Source organism: Colossoma macropomum, unplaced genomic scaffold, assembly GCF_904425465.1.
Source record: "Colossoma macropomum unplaced genomic scaffold, Colossoma_macropomum, whole genome shotgun sequence".
Taxonomy (NCBI): Eukaryota; Metazoa; Chordata; class Actinopteri; order Characiformes; family Serrasalmidae; genus Colossoma; species Colossoma macropomum.
The window spans coordinates 170,001-195,000 of NW_023494810.1; the positions used below are offsets into that span (position 1 = coordinate 170,001).

At 41.9% G+C, this 25,000-nt stretch overlaps 1 protein-coding gene across 9 annotated transcripts in view; it reads right to left on the bottom strand.

Moving 5' to 3' along the window:
• Window positions 1–25,000, bottom strand: part of eif4g3a (eukaryotic translation initiation factor 4 gamma, 3a) — a 117,004-nt gene that overhangs the window by 48,642 nt on the left and 43,362 nt on the right. For 8 of the 9 annotated variants that reach the window (XR_005006133.1, XM_036559726.1, XM_036559725.1 and 5 more), the window contains 10 exons: window positions 15,288–15,464; window positions 14,599–14,710; window positions 11,448–11,566; window positions 9,747–9,863; window positions 9,368–9,464; window positions 6,669–7,445; window positions 5,990–6,069; window positions 4,915–5,152; window positions 3,474–3,598; window positions 129–251 (listed from right to left, as the gene is read on the bottom strand). Coding sequence is in view for 8 of the 9 variants with exons in the window: in XM_036559726.1 (XP_036415619.1) it covers window positions 129–251; window positions 3,474–3,598; window positions 4,915–5,152; window positions 5,990–6,069; window positions 6,669–7,445; window positions 9,368–9,464; window positions 9,747–9,863; window positions 11,448–11,566; window positions 14,599–14,710; window positions 15,288–15,464 (1,965 nt within the window). In the remaining variant the exon portion in view is untranslated. The remainder of the gene's footprint in view (window positions 1–128; window positions 252–3,473; window positions 3,599–4,914; window positions 5,153–5,989; window positions 6,070–6,668; window positions 7,446–9,367; window positions 9,465–9,746; window positions 9,864–11,447; window positions 11,567–14,598; window positions 14,711–15,287; window positions 15,465–25,000) is intronic. The other variant, XM_036559724.1, reaches the window with a different exon arrangement.

Sequence of the window (25,000 nt, forward strand, 5' to 3'; positions counted from 1 at the left end):
GAAGGACATGGGCCCTTTAGTTTAAAGGTATTGCTGAAAATCAAATATGACCCAGAAAATTTCAAAAGAAGGCAGGGTGTCCACGTATTTTTGACAGGAAGTGACTGTGTGTGTATGTATGCACTCACTGCTGCTCCTCGCGCTCCCGGTAACTGTCTGGTAAAATCAGCAAAAGCAGGAGTGAAGTCTGGCCCTCTGGAGATCAGCCGGGGATCCACCATCCGGATCAATGGCACCTTGGTTTGGTTGATCTGAAAAAGCATGGTGCAATACCATGAATTCACCAGCAGGGGGAAGACTACGATCCAGCTGATGTGAAAGTGCAAAGATGAATGAAAAGGCAGATTCCTCTGGCCGGCCCCTCCCCCTCCACCCCACCACCACCACTCTGAACAGAACAAATCCTTCATACACAGAGATAAAAACAGTTTGGCTGTCTATCGATCGTGTTAGTAATCACTACAATACTGATAACGAACTGAATAATCAGTTAAAAAATTAAAGAAATTAAAATAAAGACAGATTTGACCAACTAATAACAAACCACGTCATAAAAGACTTCAAATCCTCCAGCTGAATAAACATGGATTCCTTCAAAAAGACTTAAAAATAAATACATCAGGCATATATGAGTCTTAAAAGCGCAGTAACGAGTATCAGTTCAGGGATAAGGATTATGTAAACATACATTACAAGTGGTTTTGGTGATAAACTCAATCATAACTGGATCTCAGGGTGAAAAAAATAAAATACATGGCTCTGTTAAAAAATCACAGATGTCCTTTGTGGCCCTGGATATCCTGCAGCGCCTCCCAGAGGGGAGCACGATGTCCTGTTTATGGAGACCACGTCGATTTCTTAATAATGACATGTTTAACTAATTATGCCCAGATCACTACATGACTGAAGCAAAGCAGAAAGAAAGCCAGACGCCAGCAACCAAACATGCAGAGTGACGTCAAAACTAGCAACTAAACCTGAAACTGAAAACGCTGAATGAGATCAGAAGGATTAAAGTAACTGCGTCCAAACTGCTAACTCAGTGTCCGAGTCACTCCTCTACAGAATTCCCACTACTCCAAATGTAGTCCATCAGTCTGAGGTTGGCTTCTTTAGTTTTACCTCCAAAGCTAATGTAGCTGACAGGCAGCCGAGGCTCATACTGACCAGTTGGCCCTGTGTAACCTGCATCCCAACACACGCTGGTGTGGTTTTGGGTTAAAGACGGAAAACTGTGTAAATTCAATCTTTTGCTAAACTACCGTCTAAGCTGAGAGGGTTCAGAGCAGATCAGGGTGTGAAACTGAGCTGGATGTGTTTCCCCGCGTGTCTTTCGGTTAAACTGAGCTCACTGCCAAGTGTGACATAACCATAATGCAATTTTAATGGAAACAGGATGTCTGAAGGCTCTGAGCAGAGAATCGCCCAGCGGAGACAGACATGAGCTACAGTCCACTCGCCGTGGGCTGTTTGTCCAAACGAGAGGCAGCAGCGGAGCAGCACACCGGATTTACAGCTCATAAAATCATAATTATTACGTTGAACTGTTCCAAGAACGTTTTATACAGTAACAGTCACAAGTTTGGACGCAACCTGACTGAACGCGTTTCGTAGTCTAAAGATATTTTACTGTCAGGGCTGAAGCTTAAACACCTGAAATGCATCACTGCTGTCAAATCAAAACCTTGTAAGCAGTTAATTTTTATCTATTTATTCCTTATGTTTACAATATTTGAGCACTTTTTTACACTGTTAGCGATGATGACTTGAAGTCTTGTCATATTAATGTGCGTTAAAATCAAAAACGTTTCGCTGTTTCTACCGTAAAATTTCAGCCGATCTAAGTTTTGTCACGAGAAAGAAATTAGGAACTTTTTTCCAACACAAAAACACACTTTTTACATCCAGTTTCATTCAGAACTTTAATTAAATCAATGAAATTTCAAAGAAACCATCGTCCAAAATAAAACATGCCTCCTTAAAAGTTCTTAGAGTTTGATGTCTTCACATTTTAAAATGCAGAAAAGAGCAGAAATGAAGAATAAGTCAGTATCTGACTTCTGTAAGTCAGTGTGTCTAAACTTCTGACTGGTAACCTCTCAGATCTCGCATGTTGAAGACAAACTGAAGCCGTATTGAACTTTCATTCATTAGTACTACAGATACAACGATTGCTGACGAGATCGACTTACGACTGAGCTCCTGACCTGGAACGTTATTTCCACTGTTTAGTGTATTTGGATGAAAATGAAGATCTTCTTGATCTTGATTGATTTCCAGTCTGACAGTAATAACGGTGAACAGCCCTCTGTGACCGGCTGCACTGGAGCTCCTCAGTGATCGCAGTCATGTTTTCATCCTCACGCTAATGAAATATCAACACCTGCTAACAGGCACACCTGCTGAGTCGTTACCTGCGTCACAACACCGACATGAACAACTCGACTATGACCTTTTAATTTGGGTGATCTATGAGAATTTGGGGCAATTGATCCAGAATCAATCGGCCAATCAAATCAAGTGTACATTACACTACGCAGATTTCTAAAATTAATCCACCTACAAAGCTTTAAGATGACCTCAGATGACAAGGTAGGTGCACAGTTTTAAAAATCAAATATGATTTTTAATACTTTCAACAGAATCAACACAGCTAAACCAATAACACCTCCACTGCATAACAACCACGCTAACAGGTATTAACGTCTATTTTGTTCAAACTGGTTGGAAAAACAGAAGAATACTTTACGACTGCAGAGTCCTGACTTTATCACCAGCTCTGCTGTCGTCCGGCCCTTCATCAGCTGTCAGTCTCTGCAGAACAGCAGCCAGCTGGATATTTTGGAGTCTAAATGTTGTACCTTGCGCTTCCTTTCAGATCTAAACATGTCTGATCCCATCCCAGTCTTAAACCCGACCAACCCGACGTGGCTAATAAAGCAGAGCATTTCAGCAATAGTTTCACTTTCAACCAATCACAGCCTGTGAGAGAAAAACACTGCCGGAGTGAGTTTAGTGGACAGTTTTGGTAGCATTTCGCTCACAGCAGCCGACAAGTCCAATAGCCACACGGCCACGTTTTACACGCCTGTGTTTAGACAGAAGCAGCTAATTCATACACAGAGGAAATACTGGCACTGCAGACATAACCAGCTTTCATATTCCCTAGATCTCTGTCATCTTCTGACAATGTGCCTCACTGCTGCGTTAGTGCAGCATGTCCACTGTACAGCAGCTCTGAGACAGTGGAGCAAACAGAGCACATTGAAAAACAACTATAACTTCAAAGGGGTTATTTCAGATATTTGATCCAAATTTAATACATCTAAAAGTAAAAAATAAGACATTTTTAGGCATTTTTGACTTTACATTTTTAAAATCTATTTAAACATTTTATACTCGTTTATCAGGGTCTGCAGGACCCCTGAATGAGACACTATAAAGTAACCCGTAGTTAGTGTTGAGAGTCCCACCTTGTCCAGAACGACGTCGCTTATCTGAGGTAAACCCTCTGGTTTCTGCACACACGCCGGCATGAACTGGAAGCCCAGCAGGAAGTCCCGGTCATACTGCCTTTTACCATTGGACTGTATGAGCACTGAGACAAAAACACAGAGCTGTGAGACAGAAACACTGCGCTTTCACAGGTTGGGTTAGTCTCAAAATCAAATCAGAGGCATTTTATTTATTAAATGAGTTACTTTGTCTTATGATTTCACACTGGCAGCTCATTGAAACAAGTAGAAGTAACTGCAGAGTGTAAACCTTCAATTAAACACATCTGATATTTTATTATGATTTAAAATTGGAGTTATTTTGTGTATTTTTGATGAAGGAAAAAACATTTTTTACATGTTGCACTGATTTTGTGTTTTTGTAGGACGTCAAAATGCAGCAGGAATGTAAATGTATATATATATTATGTAAATAGTATGAAAAGTGACAGACGTCTTAAACGTCTAAGGGCTAAAGATACTAAAAGGCTGTTAGACTAAAATAACCATGACTACACATTTAAAAATGATTAATAATTAAAATAATTTGAAAACAATTAAAAAACAGTGACTAGGAAGCAGGTAGAGTGGAGCTGCCTTTAATTAAAACAAACCGGGCCTTTTCAGTCTCTGTCTCTTCCAAATCGTCTTCTTCAGGGTTAGGAACAAAACAGTTCTTATTCTTTGAGGAAAAAAAAGTCTTTGATGTGTTCAAGGTTGGAAAAACAAGCCCACCCAGAGATACTTTTCTCTGTCTCTCAAGTTGGAAACAGGTGGCTGCATCCAATTAAAACTGAAAGTCTTACGTTACTGAGAGCGGCGACCTCTTACTCCTCTCAGAACTCAGAAATATTAGAGCGATTATATAAAAACATCCGTATGGAAACTAACAATATCACTAAACATACAAGACTGAAATGTTAACTAACCTCTGATCTTCACTGGATAACAGAAACAGTGTAATTAGAAATGTCAGGTGAACAAAAAAGAAGAGCTGCAACTGAAAACATCATCAGAATGATCACTTTGATCTTATGAACGTTTCAGAAAATTATCAAAGCTTTTACTTTTAGTACATGGAGCAATGATGGTCAACATTACTGTGCTGTGTGATCACAGATGTCCTGCGATGTTATGAAAGTAATTATGAAGGACACAAGCAGCTGATATTGGATAAAACAAGTCACATGGCTAAATACTACTTAGCGTTAAAAATTGTTATTGTTAAATGGGTATGCCTTATATATGTGTATATATATATATATACACATATATTATATATATATATATATATATATATATATATATGCATTTTTTTAGCCCTTACATTGTAAAATTTTCTCTTTGGGATATTCAAATTTAAAAATGTGTCAATATTCATAAATCAAAAATGCCGATTTCTATCTGACACGCCTCTCACCCTCATGTATGAGTGATGATGTCCCTGTGGGGCTCTTTCTGTCCTCAGTGACCCCACTGTCCATACTCTCTGTCTCCGTCTCGTGCCCTGCTCCGTTCCTCAGTGGCTCTGGCTCCATCTCTCCGTTCTCCTCCAGAACAGGAAGGTTCTCCTGGAGCTCCTGGACTGGAGTGGAGCCATTTGTGGTCTCTGGCTGAGACGCATCGTCTCCAGCAGAGTCGTCCCTACTGGGTCCCTCCTGGATGGGTAAAAAGGGTGAAGGAGAAACTTTTGAGTCAGTTGAGGAGAATCAGACAGAATCGCTGCTGAAAAATCTAATTTCTGCAAGTTTCTCACTCCAAGTGTATCAATCAGCTGAGAGATGCTTCGTGTCTCAAGTTTGATTCTTTAGTCTGGTGTGTTTTATGGTCAAGAAATGGCTACTTTAAAGAGGAAGGACCAACTGACTGACACGCACAATAACGAACCACAATCTGAAGCCCTCAATTCAGAAACTCAGGGGTCATCAAAAAAAAAGGAAAAAAAAAGAAATCCGCTACTAAATACAACATTTTTGGTGGCGTTTGTGTGCATTTATTTTATATACATGACATCTGAAGGCAGCATAAGGGTGGGCGATTTTTAAAATGGGGCTACAACAAACACACGTCCACAGAACAAAGTCATATGAACTGAACACACACAGGGATGCCTCACTTGCTCATCTACTCAATTCTAAAAAAAAATCTCTTTTAATGCTGCGAAATTTAATTTTCACTGTGCGAAACACCCAAATCATCACAAACATACCTCAAACCAAGTGAAGTGATCTTAAATAAACTTTGTGGTTTGTGAAACTAAATGACTCACTGTTATCTATAAACATGGACTAAAGCACAAAGGATAACTAAAACAGTAACAACAGCCTAAAGTTTGTTCTGCAGCAACAGCACAAAACTAAAGCAGCAAACGTCTGACGCTAAACGTCCCGGCTGACTGACTAAATTAGGTTTGAGGGGATGAATTTCTGTAAATTTATAAATACCATCACTAACAAAGTTCCCAGGGCCAACGGTTCACACGCCCACCCACACACCTCATTCTCCTGGTGTAGAGGCTCCACATCCACACCCTCTTCATTTGGTCTTTTCCAGCCCTTTGGTGCAACAGAGGCAGCTAACAAAGAAGAAATGAAAGCGGTTATTCAGTGTTTATCTAAGGCCCCACACACCAGACGCGCTGCCAAAAATTCAAAACCATTGTTTTTAAGGAAGGTTCACACAGCGGCGCCGACATCAGGCATCGATTTCTCGAAGGGTCACTCAGCATTTTACCATTACTATACATTAAAGCCATAGCAGATCACAGACAGCCATTATAGATGAAAGGTCTCGATATCTACATGGTGAACCGTCTGTGAAGAGGCAGCAAATTGCGCCAAATGTTATGATGAAAGTTTTATTTTATTAAACTAATATTTAATGAAATTAACATAGTTTTTTTTTTAAAAAAATGAACTTGGCGTTTCTCTGACTCTATGTAGTGTTCCAACACTCTGTATGGTCACATTTTTATTATTTAAGATTGTGTACATTTCTGTTTAGGTTTATTCGCCATATTTAGTAACTGCCGATCATATCAGTCAGTAAAGCACTGTTTAGCTAAAACTACAGGAGTTTCTAAATTATTAAACTTAAATACATGATCAGCTATTGGGAGTTTTCTGCTCTGTGTTTCATACGGATATAAGAAAACAAGGACATAATGCACTGTACCTGTTGGCATCATTTTTCTGGAATTAGTTTGACTCTGAACAGCATCTGAACAGCCATCGGTCTCCTGCACGTCTGCCTCAGCTTTCAGGTTTACATTATTAGTGTTTGCAGTTTTGCTTCTTTCATCAGTTTCACAGGAACTTGTTTGAAGTACTGTGGAGAGGCCAGGAGGGGGCGCTACCGCAGCCGGGGTGGTGCTAGAGGGCAATGAGGTGGTTGAGGTGGATGAAGTCTGGGTACCATGGTCAAATGGTGATGAGGGACGTTCCTCCTGGATGTGTTCTCTTAAATCTAGAGTTTCCTTCTGAGGTTCTTCTATGAGAACTGAGCTTAAGGTTGAAAACTGAGGGTCGGGCAGAGAAGCAGAGAGGATCTCCTGAGATGAAAATTCTGTGTCACAGCAGGGAGAAGGTGCTGGAGACTCCGCTAAACCGTTAACCGCCTTCAGAGGAGGCGAAGGAGAGGCTGACGGACTCGGAGAAACTTCTAGTTGAGAGTTTTCTGTATCGGAAACAGACGACTGGCCTAAAATAGCAGGAACTGTAGAAGCTGGCTGAAGATGCTCTTCAGGTTCTCCTGCAGCAGTGGGCTTGTAGGTGCTGAGAGGAAGAGGAACGCTAGGGGGCGCTGTAGGCAGCTCCGGCTCCTTGAGAGGAGGAGAAGAAGAGTCTGATAAAGGAAGACTTGGGGCTTCTCTCCTTTCTGTGGAGGATTCTGAAGGCCGAAGTCCAGGTGATGAAGCTTTCTGAAGGCTGGAATCCGCTCTGGGCTTGTCCTCTAACACAGATACACACAGGAGAGCCATCAGAGAGTCACTAACAGATGAATACGTAGTTCAGTCTCTCTTTTCATTTGGATTTGTAATTAATTTTACTTAAACTTGGTTTTATTTTAATTTACTTATTTGTTATTATTTAATTAGGTCAGTTTTTTTCCTGTTTCTAGTTCCTTCTAGTCCTTGTTACGTGCCATGTTTGCTGATATTACCATCCATCCATCCATCCATCCATCCATCCATCCATCCATCCATAAACCTCAAAAAACTCGGCAAAAACAATCATATAAAATAAACATTACATTCAGTGATTTAACAGTTCTTCAGAAATGTTTGGAGAAACTGTTTGCAACAGAAACGATTCATATAAGAGTTTTTTTTTATTTTAAGAGTATTGTATTCACTTAAAAACATGTGGCAAAATTAGTGGCACCCCTAAATAATATTTTAAATAAAATCAAACAAATTTGCATCTTTGGGGGAAAAAAAAGAGAAAAACAACCAACAACATCTAAAATCTAAGAGCTCTCAACTCAAATGAGAAAGAGGGTTTGGACCAGCACAGATTAACAATGTTTATATAAAATTAGTCCTTATTTTAAACTAAAGACTAAACACGCCAACGGACAGTGAGCAGATGGTAAGAGAAGCAAAGAGGAACCCAAAAATCACAGTTTCAAAACACAGTTTAGTCCAGCAGTCGGCAACATGCGGCTCTCTCCTGCCCTGTGGCTCCACAGTTGAATCAGATTTGTAGGTAAAAATAAAATAATCCTCCTTTACAGTAAAATAAAGCTCTGCTGATCGTTCAATACAGTTTAACAATAAATGGTCTTAAACTCTGGAGTTAATGTAGAACTGCTGATTCACCCTTTAACCCTGAAGATCAGCGCAGACTGCTGGTCACCATAGCAACACAGACAACAGTCTGGCCTAGTTAGTATCTAACAAAACGGCAAAGAGAGAGATTTAAGATGAACATCGATAATTTGGAGATTAATGGACTTATTAGTGTTTATAATCACTCCAGCTGGTTTCCTGATACGTTTAATCTGCAGTGAGAAACTGAAACACTACAAAGTCACAAAGCTGAAGTCAGTTTCTCATTGAATTTCCCCCGTTCCACCTTAAACGGTGCAGCAGTTACATTCTGCTGCCTCAGGCACCATTTTTCAGCCTCATAAAGAGTCGAATTTAAGAGACATTTTACAAGAAACTCTTCTACTTTTGGAAAAGTTTCCTGCCTGAGATGTGAGAAAAGCAGCTATAGCTGAGCTAAAGCTTAAAGCAGAGCAAAGTAAGTCTGAGTTTCTGTTTATATTATATTTTTAGCCTGTATCAGTTCATCAGCACATACTGAGACACATTTACAGCCAAGATGGTAAAATGGTCATAAAGTGTTGTGGCTCTCAAGGTGGTTTGATTTTTGCTGAAAGGACGAAATGTCTCTTCTTAACATTTGAGTTGTGACCCCTGGTTTAGTTGAATCTTGGGGTTTTCCAGTCCCGCTGTCTGATGCCCTCCATAACCAGAAGCTTTATGAGTTTTACAAAAGAAGCCTTCTGTAAGGGCAAAGCGCAAAATGCAGCGCCTCAACTTCGCAATGAAGTGATCGAAATTAGGAAAGATTGTAAGTTTATGGTAAAGCACACCGTCATGATTGGTGAAAAAAGGAACTGCATAAAAGTAAAAGCACTGAATACCCAACGTCAAACATGGTCTTATTCTCACCAGATGAGATTTTTAAAACATATGCTTTAAAAAACTGTTACTAAAGAAAACGTTAATTTTAGCTTATTTTCACTTTCCTTCTATCTATATCTACTCACTGTTTCACTTTCTACCAAAAGATCGGATATACAGCCGTCTGATCGCTGTGTATCACTGATCTATGAGAGGAAAGAGTCTAAGATGAATAACTAACCTGGAGCAGGTTTGCTGTCTGTTGACACAGGGCTGAGTCTGTACGGTGGATCCACGCTGTAGGCCAACTGCTCTGGAGTCTGACTCGCACTCCGCTGCTATGGACACACAAGAGGACCAATCAATGCATCACTTAACTAAAAAAAACAAACTTACATCTGGATCAATATCTGCAGAAATCCTGCTGATAACGCATCACGGTTTTATATAATGTATATAAACATCTGTAATGAACAGACTCCTCTAAATGTGATGATTTTATTTTGTTTAAAAAAATAAGTTTATACTTCATTTAATATCATTAGAATTGATTCTAATATTCCAAAATTAAATTGAAGCACCACATATTTACACCCCAAATGTGCTGGTGTTGATCGTACCTGGGGGGGTGTGGGGGTGGAGAAAGTACGGCCCACGGGTGGTGTGGGATTCCTGCTCCCGGACATGATCTCCTCTGTGATGTCCTTTCCCCCCTGGTTAGGATCACGGATCCGGATCTGTGAAGACAAAAAGCACAAAGAGCAGCAGAAACGCAGTTAAATTACTCTCACAAGCCAGGATTCTAGAGTCTCCACAGAGTGTGGTAAGTCTCGAGGCATAACGTGGTCTAGAACCATTTTCTTTGACAGAAAAGGACCGAAGAGGACCGAACAGGACCGAAGAGGACCAAAGAGGACCAAAGAGGACCATTTGACTGATATGCAAAATAACCGAACACAAACTGCCTGAGGTGCAGAGCCAAGTGAACACAAAAACTCCACATGAAACGAAAACGAAGTGCTTTCCTTTTGCAAAGCGCCAGGAAATGTATGTACACTTTGTTTGTTGTTACTGTCTGCAGAGAAAAACACTCAACAGAACTGAAATTGCCTATTTGTTGGGTGAACAATACAAAATGAAGAATCTTGAGCTCTAAAAGCACAGCACGGATATTTCTGTGAAATGTCACAACATCATCACAGAAGGTAAAAGTGCCAGTTTGAGAAGATCCTGACTGTCACTCATTATACAATCCATACAAGATTAATTTATGAACACATTTCTTTTTAATCATTCATCCTAATAATGAAGTAGTTTTAAGCACTAAATATGCTAAAAACAGATTTACTCCAAATGTAGCTGATCAGCCGAAACATGTTTGGTATACAAAGCTTGATTTTTTATTTTGCACTGGAGCTGATACAGCAAAAATAATGGAAGCTTACACTGCACCTATTAGCAACGTGCTACGTTCATGACAAACTCGCCTCGAACTGTGTTGAGTTGTTTAATGATTTCAGTTTATGTGGTTTCTGACACTGTAGTTCTGTTAACACTAAATGCCCTGTCAGGGAAAATCGGCTCTGTGCAGGTACATTTTTCTGTTCATCAATGCACAAACAACGTACCTGTACCCAACTGTGCCCAGTGGCTTTAGGGTCCATTGTGTTTTTACCTTTTCATAAAACATAAAACATAAAACAATAAAACAAAAAGCCTGGAGAAACGACAGGAGTGTGGAGTCGGTACAACTTACAAAATATACCTGCAAAGCACTGTAATGTTCCGTAACTGAAGGTACCGCAGACATACCTCGAGAGTACCAGTGACAATAGGGGAACCACCCCAGTGACAACAGGGGAACCACCCCCGTGACAACAGGGGAACCACCCCAGTGACAACAGGGGAACCACCCCCGTGACAACAGGGGAACCACCCCCGTGACAACAGGGGAACCACCCCAGTGACAACCCAGGACTTTTTTTTCCTGAGCGCGTGGACAAAAGTACATCATATAGCTAAACGGTAGCAGCTATCTAGAAACATGAAGTGTCCACTTTTGTCCTTTAGTGTGAAACCAAGCAGGAGTTTCCATGAGTCTGTTTTTACGTTCTTTCACTAAACTGTGACAAACAGAGCCGTAAACGTCCAGCTGTGACCACAGCGCTTTAAATGGAAAGACGGATGATTAAGAACTTACACAAGCCGTTTATGCACTGACGGATGAGGTGGGTGAGCGTTCCTGCGTTTCTGCTCCACTGTGTCTTGTTTACGTGTTATGTATAGTGATAGTGTCATATGGCCTAATATGGTGCACTCACTGGCTTCTTCTCACGCTTGGCCGGCGGAGGCTGCTGCGGTACTGTAGGCACTATAATGGGGGCGGAGGAGGGGTACACCGTCTGACCCGGAAAATAAGCTGGACCAGCAGCTGCTGTAGCTGAGAGAGAGAGAGAGAGAGAGAGAGAGAGAGAGAGAGAGAGAGAGAGAGACCAATACTGATCAAACACTCTACAATCCCACAGGAGGAAACACACAGATAATAACCACATCACACAACGTGATTTCCAGATTATAACGGTCTGGTATAAGATCTGTCCCTCCAGAGGAAACGTATACAATCCTGCGCAAATCAGAGACCATCTTTATTTACTTAACGTCTGGTCAAAATGGCAATTATTATTATTTTTTGTATTTTATTTTTTATTTTATAAAATTATTATTATTTCATTAAGATTATTAAAAATATGCTCAAAAGATTAAATAATAAACGTAATTTGCAACAAAAAACAGCAAACCTAATAAGATTAAACATTAAATATCTTCTGTTTGTGGTATTTTTGCTTAAATACAGGTCGAAATGGATTTACAAGTCATTGCCTTGTAAATCCTTGACAAATCATTGACAAGACCTGGTAGTAGGGCTGGGCGATACGGCCAAAAAAGTTATCACAATAAAAAATTTCATATCAGTCGATATCAAAGCATATGGCTATAAAAGTCACATCATGATTTCTTTCATTTCAGTTTGAGGCTGATTTTTGCTCCTGAGTGGTCAGTCGCTGTTTTAAACTATCCTTTATGGTCAGAACACAACAAACACTCAGCAAACAGTGGAACATTTCACCAATCTGTCACGGGACAGTGGGAGACAGTTTCTGGTCATCTGTTTTTACCAGCTGGAAAAGCACGGCCGTAATTTTAATATTCATATAATCCATCCATCCATCATCTAAACCACTTATCCTTCTGGGTCGCAGTGGGGTGCTGGAGCCTATCCCAGCTGTCACTGGGTGGAAGGCAGGATACACCCTGGACAGGTCACCTGTCCATTGCACACTCACACCTAGGGGCAATTCAGCATGTCCAATCAGCCTGACTGCATGTCTTTGGACTGTGGGAGGAAACCCACACAGACACGGGGAGAACAGGCAAACTCCACACAGAAATGACCCTGGTCACCCAGCCAGGAATCGAACCCAGGCCATTCTCGCTGTGAGGCAACAGCGCTACCCACTGCGCCACCGTGCCGCCCTATTCATATAATAATATTCATAATTTTTAAAGAAAACAGATTATTTTATCGGGCTGGTGACGAGCGCTCTACGTCCTAAACAGTTTCGTTTCTCAACAACGTCTCAACAAACGAACAGCAAACATTATCTGACTCGGTAGGTCAGTGCTGGACCACACCGCCTCACTGCCGTCACTCCGACCACATCCATATCAGAGCATATCACAGTATTCAGACTCCAGCTAGCAGAGTCTGGGGTTCTCTGTTCTGTCGTAGTGTTTGAGGGGTGAACTGCAGTATATCTGACGCTCTCTGTGTAAAAGCTTTAACTGCAGTGTGAATCTCTCACACCAGACAGACAGAGCCCCCTTTAGCTACGTCTAAACTGAGATCAGTGTTTTTTATGTCTTGTCTGATCTACAGTATCATCAGTTCGCTGTGCTGTGTGAGTGACGGAGCTGCTTCAAGTTAGCCAGCTGCTAAAAACAGTTAGCCTGGAAAGATAGCGCTCTCCCACTGTCCAACGCCTCACAGCTTCCTCAGTTTACTGTCGTTTAAATCAGGGCTGTAATTTACATGAACCACTTCTTTCTTTCACTTTTCTTTCCTGTGAGTGCACTAATACTGAAATATGACTGAGCGCTGTAACAGTGCTGTAGTTGTGAGGATCAGATGTGATTTAACGCTGCTAAAGCTGTTAGGATGTACAGAAAGAGGTCAGTTCACTGTAGGACAGTACAGTTACACCACTGACCTCCTCTCTCAGACTCGGTCACAGGAGAGCAGATCGCTGGTCGCTCCACTCAAACAGGGAATGTATAACTCCACGTTTCAGACGTTGGTAAAGTATATTTGGTGACTCATTTTACTCGTCGCCCCTCCCTCTCTGATCATGCTGAAAAACTCTGAAGTTTTGGCAACAGCAGAGTAGTGTCGCTTTTTTTGATCGTTATCGTTTATCAGCCCTACATGGTCGACACCAAAACTGCCCCCATCAGATAAACAGCACTTAAAGCTTTCATCTCTGAGAGAGAGGAGAAAATCAAGCTGCTTCAGATCTGAAAACATCCACAGGTGTTTCTGTCCATCCTTCCACTGTGAGAAGACGACTCAGCGCTGTGGGTCTGAAAGGATGTGTAGCTGATCAAGAAGAACCTCACTGAGAAAAGGAGACGGACACATCAAACAAAGAAGCTGAACAATGGACTGACCACCCCAGAGTCCAGACCTCAACGTCACTGAACGTGTTTGGGATTAGCCGTGTGGTGTTCGCGAATGAGTCGGCTCTTTTAGGTGAACGTTATACGGGGACTCGAACTGAAGAGGATTTCTTTGTTAATTAAGACGAAACAAAAGAGACTAAATGCCCATTAATATCTGGAATTATCTGGATTGTGAGAAGCAGAAAATGCAACCAACATCTTAGACTCAACTCTGGTGAAAATGTGGCTGCAGAATTGTTAGAAAAAGTCTCCCACAAAAGAGTGGAAGCTGTTTGTGAACAGTGAACAGAATAAATACTGAATTTTTTTATTTATACTCAGTGCTGGATGCTTTTTTTGTAATTTATTGTTAGAAATGTGTTACTGATACTGAAAAATGAATACTTAATGACTGTCTTATCTGAAAATGGAAGAGATGAATGGTGGCCTTCTGTGCAGCACTGCACCCACAAATTAACTATCATCATCTACAAACGAGTTTACGGTTCCTCTGACACTGCGGCTCTCACAAAAGAAACAGTGAGTCACAGCACTGATGTGCTCCATCTCATATGAGTCACTGATCAAAACAGCCACCGAGAGGAACATTCTGGAACGTGGACAGATCAGATCAGTCAGATCGGCTGAAAATAACCGCGAGCAACTAAAACCAGCTGGTCGGGAGACGCAAACTGCATCTGAAGAAGCACTGGAGTCTGAATCACAGTGTGAGTAATCCAGTACGTCTGTACTGACCATATGGTGTGGGATATTCTCCTGGTCCAGGCCCAGAGTAGAAGGTTCCGGAGGTTGGGGGCGGCACAGAGTACTGCTGCGGGGGTCCGACGTAAGGTGCACTGTGACGATACTGATGACAGAACAGAGAAAGAGTTTAGGTTCAGCGTCACCTCAGACACGACAACCGTCAACATGGAGCAAAATACACAGGAAATCAAAAACTAATACAGAAATATATCATATCTGTGAGTGAAACGAAAGTAACCAGGTTACTGTTTAAGATGTTTTTAAACGTGTGAAAGTAGCAGAAGAAACGTAACATTTAGTAAAGTCTGGAAGAGAAAATGAACCGTAACTGTCAAAAACACATGAACTGTGCACACCAAAAGTTTGAGGACACTTCGCCATCTTTTCTCTGTTTTCAGAGAAATTTCATTAACATAAAACTTGTTAATATTTACTTTAATATCCAGCTCCATGTTCCAAAGTCTTAGTATGGAGATCAGGTTAATAACTAACTAATATCACACAAGTGTTTAGATGATCCTGTTTTTCAAACTAAGCCTTTAGAATGGTAAATTACTGTAAACTGGCAGGCTGGTTTCCCGAATGTTTGACTGTAAGTAAATAAGCTAACAAAACACTGCAGCATCACAGCTGGTTTAAAGGCTACGGTTCATCTCGCGAGTGTGGAGTGTGGAGTGTACCTGTGGGATGTAGTACTGGGCAGTCTGTGAGGGGAAGGGCATGGGGGTCATGGTCATCATGATAGTCTGATTGGGGGGGTAAACAGCGGCTGCTGGAGTCTGAGAGCCGGGTCGGATGGAGGGAGCGTTCGAAGGAAGAGCGGGGCGAGTCGTCTGCATCTGAGCCCTGTGCAGAAACTACAGAGAGAGAGAGAGAGAGAGAGAGAGAGAGAGAGGGACAGAGAGAGAGAGAGAGAGAGAGACAGAGAGAAAGAGAGAGAGACAGAGAGAAAGAGAGAGAGACAGAGAGAAAGAGATATTCATAATCACCTTATAATATTGATTATATAACCTGTGCAATAAAAATGAAGAAGAGAAATAAAAGGCTAATCAATTAAACGAGATCTATAACTCAGCCTACAGTAAGAGACAGTAAAGTACAATGATTACATAAAACTAGAGATGTAAACAATTAATTGTTTACTGGTTAACTGAGAAATAAACAACTGTTCAAAAATGGTAAAAACAGTTTCTATTGGAACAGATGGGCATGTTGTTAAATTGTACCCATAACTGCACAATAGTTTACGTATTTTATATATATATATATATATATATATATATATATTTAGTTGGATATCAGTTTTACAGACGCTACACTGTTCAGCCCCAACACACACAGATATGCACTACAGGAGGCTGTAGAGCGGAGGGGTGTTATGGGCTCCAGCACACAGCTTTATTCACCCGGAGACCATCAGTGTGTGAGAAATCACCCCCATCACCCCCACCACTATCCACCACCTTGGGCCGCAAATATTTCCTCACCAAACAGACTAATGGGGGCGCCAGCTTGGCAAAATCACACCAAGAGGTGACTCTTCAGTATCTGTCCAGTTGCTCATTCAAAGACTCACTCACTCACTCACTCACTCACTCACTCAGCTTTCTGGGGAAATTTGAAAATACATGCATTAATTATATTAATTTCCATTCATTTCTTAAATAAGACCCAACTGTGTAACTTCATTATGTAGTTTCTGACACTGTATGACGTTTTGTTAATGATAAAAATGGAAACAAGCACATCTAAAACAGTATAACAGCCACAGCGAAGCCTCTGTTTTCTGTACTTAAGCAGTAGAACACAGAGGGAGTGTGTTATCACGAATAACATCACGGCTGTGATTTGGTCGCCGTAGATCATCTCAGCCGTGATGTTATTGGCGATAACACACTCCTCGAGTGTTCTACAGCTTTAATACAACAGTTAAATAAATACAGTAATAAATTAATAAACTGGGTCGTGAACGCGGCGTTTAATATGTTTTAATGTTCGCAGCTCCTTCACCAAATTATAGTTCCTTAACGAGCAGCTTGTTGCTACGTCAGAGTAACGAGCTCCGCCCACTCGCTGCACAGCCGGCAGTTCGTTCTCCAGCTCCTCACACTAAATTCCCACACTGTCATCACCACTGAGCAGCTTTTCAGTCGGCAGCTGTGACAGAAGAACAGCTGAACAACCTGGAATCAGCCAGAAATGAACCCAACACCATTCGCCAAACGTGTAGCCTGACCTTCGGACGCAACGGCGTCTCAGCGGAGTGATACAGTGTTTGTGAAAAACCGTGATGTTGTGGTGAAATAACAGCACAGTTAGAACGCTTCTCAACCAATCAGCTCGCGCGGCCGGAACTCACTGTTTTATAGATAACAGCAGGTTAAACAGTCAGACTGTATCAGAAGCTTAAGCAGCTCTATCTGAGATCACTTAACAACTCCACATGGTCTGAGGCGAATGTGTGGCGATTTCGGTCTTGTTCACACGTATTTGGATATTTTAAACTTTACACACTGCTGTTAATCAAAGTGCTTTACAGAGGAGAAAAAAAACAGTCATTTAAAAAGCAAAGTTTGAAGAATAGAAAGAAAAACAATAGAGAGAAGTAAAGAACAGAATGAAAAACATGAATAAAACATTTTTAAAAAGCGAAGAATAATTAAATAAATATTTAATTAAAAATGAATTCGGATAATTAAAAATCTTTTTTCCACTGTGAATCTGAATCTTGGTTTTACATCGTCTGTGTTCAGCCTTCCTACATTCTCTCCTTCGGAGCTGAACTGTCCTCCAAGGTGCTTCTCGTCCAGAACACTGACAGTTTTGAGCTGAAGCTCTTCAGCAAAGCATCAGCAGAGTCAGACGGTTCGCGTGGTGCAGAGCACAGTTTGCTCCTGAGCAGCGTAGCTGTGCTGTCATGTATGAACCTGTTCCTAAAGCGGATGTGTTGAGCGGTGTTTACTGAGAAAACACAGTAAGATCTGACAAAGCGGCGTCCTGAACAGCGGCTGACATATTCAGACCCTTTGACGGAAACACAGCAACACACTTTTTAAAAAAATCATCCACACCAGCGTTTTTCCAAAAATCTACATGACAACGCAAAGAGACTCGCCGGAGCCCGTCAGCCCAGCAGGGCGAGATAACGCCTCATTAAATCTGACAGATACACATCAAGTAGAACAGAAGCAGCTAAAACAGCGCAGTGACCGGCGCGCAGGTCACCACACCTCAATCAGTATCTCACAGATAAAACTTCAGCAGTGGGTTTGTTTACTTTGCCACGACTCACCACCAGTTCCTAATTCGTCTACACAATCCTGAACAGGCAGAGAGGCTCTTCTAGATTTCTGCCTCAGTTGAATGATGGACTGAGGATTTGTGTCCAATCTGACTTTGATGTTAGCATTTTCAAAAAGCTGTGATCCGCCTCTCCAAACGGAAACACTGAAAACAGAGTTAAAACCTCCAGCGTTTTCAAAAACCTTCTTTAATTCATTTTTCAGCAAATGGAAACACTGTTTTATGTAAACGGGACGAGAGGAATTGTTTAACTTATATTAACCGGTAATAAAAGCAGTTAAATAACGAATGGATAATCAATATTGCTAATAACTACATTATCAATAAACTGCCAACAATATCCAGACTGAATGGTGGGCGAAGTGGAAGAAAAAGTGTGTGAACCTCAGACGAATCTGACTGAATGATGAAGTCTACAGACTCTTTCTCCTCAGATCCATCAGTCAGTCGGCTGTTCAGTTCAGTCAGGCCATTTAGAGAGAATAACACTGATACACTGAAACCAAAGCTGCAGAAACGCCAGAGGAGACCAGAGCCAACAATGGACATATACACAGCACGTGTGTGTGTGTGTGTGTGTGTGTGTGTGTGTGTGTGTGTGTGTATAACCGGTATCTACAACGCAAACATTGTTCAAACATTATTATCATATTCAAACAGATCTTAATGTAATTTAACCCACAGAAGTTATTTCGTTAGTATTGCTGTACTACTCAGGTTCAGGTCCACGTCTGCAGCCTTTTCTGTTTGATTCAATGCCAAAGAAGTTTTTTTCTTTCTACAGACAAGACTGTCCACCCAATTCCATCATCTGCTTCATCTACTTTCAACCAAACGTGGTCTGGATTAAACGTTTAGAATCTGCTGTTTCCACTGAATTTCACTGCTTTCAATTTTAACTTGAAAAGACATCAACACACGAAATCACGGGGCATTTTGACCTCATTTGGCCTGAAAATGCTTTGCTTTCCCATCAACATTAGATAACATCACTGCTTCCACACTTCCTTCACATCACAGACGAGTACGGATGGTATTTATACGGGTTAGCCGTCTTCACCAAAGGCCAAAATGACATACAAGCTCCTCCTGTTGGAAAGCTGCATATTCAGTTTCATGTTGCCAGCAGGATGAAACACGTCTGTTTTGTGCTCTTTTGTGTTTTACATCAAAGAGATAAAAGTCAGAATGACATTGACACTTAATGCTTTCAGTTGAACACTGTAAAAACAATTCAGCATCTTAAAGTTACCTGGTCGGCTCAAAACTCTGAATTCGCTGAACTTCAGATAACAGAATGTAAAGCACTTACTTTTCTGTAAATTTAGTAATAAAAGTTCAGGGAACTCAAAATTTTAAGGCTACCTGATGTTTTAATGCTATAGAGCTAATTTTAACCCTTTACTACACAAAACGGTTTGGCTCAGATAAACACCACTCTAAATAAAACCTAGTTGTGGGCTGGAGGTCAGGGAATCAGGCTTGTGACCGGAAGGTCGCTGGTTCGATCCCCTGAGCTGACAGTATGTGACGCAAGTGCCCTTGAGCGAGACACCTAGCCCCCAACTGCTCCCCAGGTGCTGTGGATAGAGCCTCCCAAGTGTGCTCACTGCCCACGGTTGGGTTAGATCGCGGAGGTGAAACTTCCCCACTGTGGGACTAACAAGGGTCTCTTAATCTTAATCTAGAAGATCTCAAAAGACCCTGAATTTGAATGTGGGTTTGTGTATAAGCCCATCATTCCTCTCTCCAGACTGTATTCCAGGACGAACCCAGACACCCAGTTTTGACAGTGACCACTGACGGGTTTCCATGAAGGATGAAAACGAGAGACACTCTGAGGAGATAAAGGTGCGCATTGATGATACATTCATACATTTCTGTACAGTTTAAAGGTCCATTTATTTTGCTGTAATATAACAGTGACACTGTTCTTGATGAAGGTCCTAAGAGAAAGACCCCGTCAGGTTCATGACGTGTTCTTAAAGCGCAGAACTGTTCTCACCTCTGTGCTCTTGAGTGTGTAGATCCTGTTCTTACCTAAGAACAAACCCCACATAAGAGAACCTCGGTGAGTCAGAGTCTTCGTCAGAACTGCGTAAGAAGAAATTGCTTCTTTAGAACAGCTGGAGAACGAGAACCATGCTCAGGTCAGTATGAGCTGTCAGACATTCAGGGGGTCTAAGAAGTTAATTAGGGAATCCTAGACCCCCCAGGACCCCCTGTATTTCGCACATTGCTTATCTAAAGGTTTTCTTCATGCAATGGACTTCAAAACGATTTGGCTTTTTACCTGGACGGCCCGAATTCTCCCTTCAGTTTAGTATTGAGGAAGGAAAGAGAGAGAAGTCAGTCAGATTAAAGGTGTGGAGGAAAAACAGATCAGTGAGATGCTCCCACAAAAAGTGTGAAATCCATTTAAATGTGCAGCCAGTAAGGCTGGTCAGGGTCACAAAGAAAAAATGTGGCCAAAACTATGTGAACACTGAAACATCACATCCATACGTGCTTATCGAACATCTGTGGAGTTTATCCCACCTTTGCTGCTGTAATTTCAGTCTGAGCAGGTTTTCCAGGTTTCTGAACACGGCTTTGCTTCTGTTCAGCCACAAGGGGATCAGTCAGGACGAGCTCTGATGTCGGGCGATAAGCCCTGGCTTGCAATTGGCGCTGTAGTTCATCCAAAAGGAGTCGGGGCACAGCAGCGCTGCCGTGCTGAAACAGGAAAGGACCTTCCGCAAACCGTTACCATAAAGTTGGAAGCACATGATTCTCTATAACCTACTGTAGCATTAAGATTCCACTTCAGTGGAACTAAAGGCTTTTCACACTTGGGCTGTTTCAGCGTTTGAAGTGGACTCGGACCGCTGAGTCATGGTTTCTTTTGCATATGTGAACACGCCAAACAGACTGAGACCCTCTAAACGGCCCCAAAAACGAACCGAATTCCAGGTCTGAGTTCCGGTCTGATCACGTGGGCTCTCACATATTATTGCTTTAATAAGTCAGCGCTGCTGTTGTCGCAGATCACAGACAGACTTTATGCTGAGTAGAACCTTATAAATGATCCTTGGTCTGTTTACCTGCTGAAGAGCAGAAGACTGTGGCTGTGTGTACAGTGAGCCTCGAGGTCGTCACCACAAAGTGACGCGAGCGCTGTACTCACCGTGAGTGGCGTGAAAGGGGTCTGAGCTCTAATGGAGCTGTGGTCTGAACATGAAGTGGTCTGAGATCCCAAAGGACCAGAAAGAAAACTGAGTCCTCTTTATAGTTCACTTACACTGTGAACACACAAAGAACTGAGGTCATTTGCAGTCGGTTCCCTTTTAGGTTCACTTTAACAGAACCCATTTTGGTTCTTTTAAAAGGAACAATGTGTGAAAACACTGTAAGAAGGCCCAGCTAAAGCAATGAAAACCAGCCCAAACCACTATTCTTCCTCCACTAAACTATTCTCGACACAGCGCATTCGGGCAGGCAGACTTCTCCAGACTCGTCTCTCAGACTGCATCGATTTGACAACTACTCAACTAATAAATACAGTTGGCGACTAGTCAAAAAAGGTGTTGGAGTTTAGTAATAAAATACAGCGGCTGAAATAAACAGCAGTGAACAGCCTCCAAAAACAAAAAGCTCAGCTTTGCTGCTGCACATAAAGCCCAGAGTACGTTATTAGTGTGGATATACTACACAACATGAAACCAACGCCACTGCAGGCTGTGCAAAACTGCCGAAATACAGTCTTTAAACCAGGCCTGTGTAGGTTTAGAGGACTGGCGTTTTTAATTGGAAAGGCCCCTTTGACTGACATGGAAAACAACCAATCACATATTGATTAGCGCAGTGTGGGCCCAATGAAAACTCAGTCGCACTGTATACAGTCATCAAGCAGATCTTAGAAAATAACAGCTTTAAACTGAACTCTTCTGTAATTCTTAAAAACAGGACGGTGTGAACTCTTCAGTCCACTGACCGTCCTGCTCTGAGGGCTCAAAGGTGCGCAGAAGATACATTTGGTTGCTACCAGCGTTCAGCTTGAAAAACGACAGTGTGTTTCTCATCAGGCGGTTTAAACCAGGTCAGTGAAGTGTGGGTAACTGTGAGAGGTGATACTCAGAGCTGTGGTGATTTTAGTCAAAGACTGTAAACAGCGTTATTAGTCCTCCCTGATTTACTGTGCAGCTCACATCACAGCCGTGTAACATCGTGAGCTCAGTTTCAGAGCCTGAGACTCACAAACACAACAAAACCCTTCAGAAACGCACATTTCACAACTCAAAACACAGAATCTGACAGTCCTGACAGCGTCATACAGCTAAAAAATGGCACCCAGGAAACCCTCATTCAGCTGGTTTGACCAACTTACTGTTCTTTGTTTGATTTTTCTTTTTGTACAGTTTTAGCTAGAACCATAAAACACTGCGGGACTGAGTGTCTATGTGGGAACAGTGCACGTGTGAGTAAACGCTATACAGTGAATAGTGAGTGAGATACTGAGTGAATCATTCTGAACACGGCTAGTGTGTGTGTGTGTGTGTGTGTGTGTGTGTGTGTGTGTGTGTGTATAGAGTCTTGGGGACACTGTAAGGGATTCGTCCCTTGTGACATCATCTGTGGCAGCCTAACAACGTTTTGGCAACCACCTGGGATACAATAGCAACAACCTAGAAACATCTTAGCATCTACCTGGGATTCCATAGCGACAGCTTTGTGAGGCTAACTGAGAGCTCGTTCGTGCGTTTTTCTCTGTGCACTTCAAACCTATAAACAAGAAAAACATTCCAGAGGAAACAGGCTTTACTCCGTTACCTGAATGAGCAGTTTACTGGGGAAAAAGCCAATAAGTAACGGTAAATCCTCAGTCAGACTGTCATCACCACTGAGCAGCTTTTCAGTCGGCAGCTGAGACAGAAGAACAGCTGAACAACCTGGAATCAGCCAGAAATGAACCCAACACCATTCGCCAAACGTGTAGTCTGATCTTCAGTCTGACCAAATCAGACTGAGCCATAAAACTGACACAATAAAAAACAGAAAAGCTGCTCAGTGGTGATGACAGTTTGGGAGTTTAGTGTGAGGAGCTAGAGAACGAACCGCAGACTGTGCAGCGAGTGGGCGGAGCTCGTTACTCTGACGTAGCAACAAGCTGCTCGTTAAGGAACTATAATTTGGTGAAGGAACTGCGAACATTAAAACATATTAAACGCCGCGTTCACGACCCAGTTTATTAATTTATTACTGTATTTATTTAACTGTTGTATTAAAGCAATAGAACACTCGAGGAGTGTGTTATCGCCAATAACATCACGGCTGTGATGATCTACGGCGACCAAATCACAGCCGTGATGTTATTTCGCAATAACACACTCCCTCTGTGTTCTACTGCTTAATTATCATACAATACAGTGAGCGCACACATGTGGCAGGGCTGGGTTTCCAGACTGCTGTGTGTCTGTGTGGCCACTGATGAGCCATGACTCATATGTGCAGAGAGAGAGAGCACAGCTGGGCTGAGCGACTACCCTATGGCCAGTGTGTCTGTATGTACGATTTACTCTAGTTATGACTCATACATGCCAACAGGAGAGAGAGCTGGACTCGTGTGAAGGAATAATGACCACTGTCACAACAAACCTGCATCACCATAAAGAGCTTTTTAAGGAGTTAAGTATATACTGCAGGCCTGTAAAGAAACTCTCTCTCTTTCATATATCAGCTCTTTTCTGTATAGAGCCACAAAAGTAAAAACACACAATTAATCATTTAAAAAGCTCTTCATGGTGAAACTGATGGTTAAAGGAGAGTTTAGTTAGAAAGCACAAAAAGAGTGTCCTTCTTGCCCAGTCAGCCAGAGAATCTGTTTTAATCATAATTAGTTATAAGATTTATAATCTTTACTTCAATATTCAACAAATTCATCAAACATCACATTTTATTTATATCACACAGACCTACTATAGATAAATAATTGCAGCGTATTTTGTGTGAATTCGTTTTGGGGATTTGGACCTCTCTGGTGGGGATTCTGTTCAAGTCCGTGTGTAAAAGCGTATAATGTGGTCCGAGAAACTCGAGCCTCGGGATCTGACCAAGACCTCTGCGTTTTAATGATTATTTCAGGCTTTACAGGATGACTGACAACAGCACAGACAGTGTCTGCGTTTACATCAATCTGATTGAATACATTCAAATTACAGATTTAGGCCCAATCCCATTTCTGATTTTTAACCCTACCCCCTTTTTTTCAAGTATCACCTCGTCCCCTGGAACGGAGTTACAGAGGTAATGACTGAAGTCTTTCCCTACGAAATGGGACCCTCAAATAAAAAAAGAGGATTGCCCCTGAAAAACCTCCATGTAGCTCTAACACTTCGCCCCTAATTCATAATGTTTAATTCTGCATGGTAAAACAGGCCTTCTGGTTCTAGGATCTGATTGGCTGAGCCTCGTTTGAAGCTGCAGTAAAATACGTGACATACTTCACTGTGCATATCAGTTGAACTGTGTACTAAAGTACCATTACTGAAAAACACGACCATAGCCGACGGTTAACAGCTACACTGCCTGGTGGACGAACTGTTTATTTGGATTATTATTGATACCTGATCATGTATTATTTTGTCAAAGCAGTAAGTCTTATGGGGCTGTAAGTTACAGTGATACCTAACACTGCTTGAGCCGCGCTTCAGTGGGGACCTGTGGGGAAAAGAACACACGGTCTACTGCTTTGATTTTCACTGTATGTGTTTTTGTACATGAAATAACAAACACTATTAACAGGACAAGTGATTCCACACTTCTGAATGGTGGTCTATGTGCATCTAGGGGCCACTCTCCGGGCACTCCCACAGCTGACCTACATTCAGCTGCAGCCCTGTGTGTGTGAGAGTGATATGAGCCCCCGCTCCCTCTCGGCTCTCTGCTCTGCTGGGTTTTGAATGGCCTGTACGAGCTGGTCCTGACAGGCTGCTGTGGACGTGGGCAGGAACGGGCTGTCGTGCGGAGCTGGAACTCCAGCTCAGCTCTTTTTAAACCTGCACAGATGTCCGGCCTCCTCAGTTCATCATGGAGGAGATAAATAAGTAAAGAT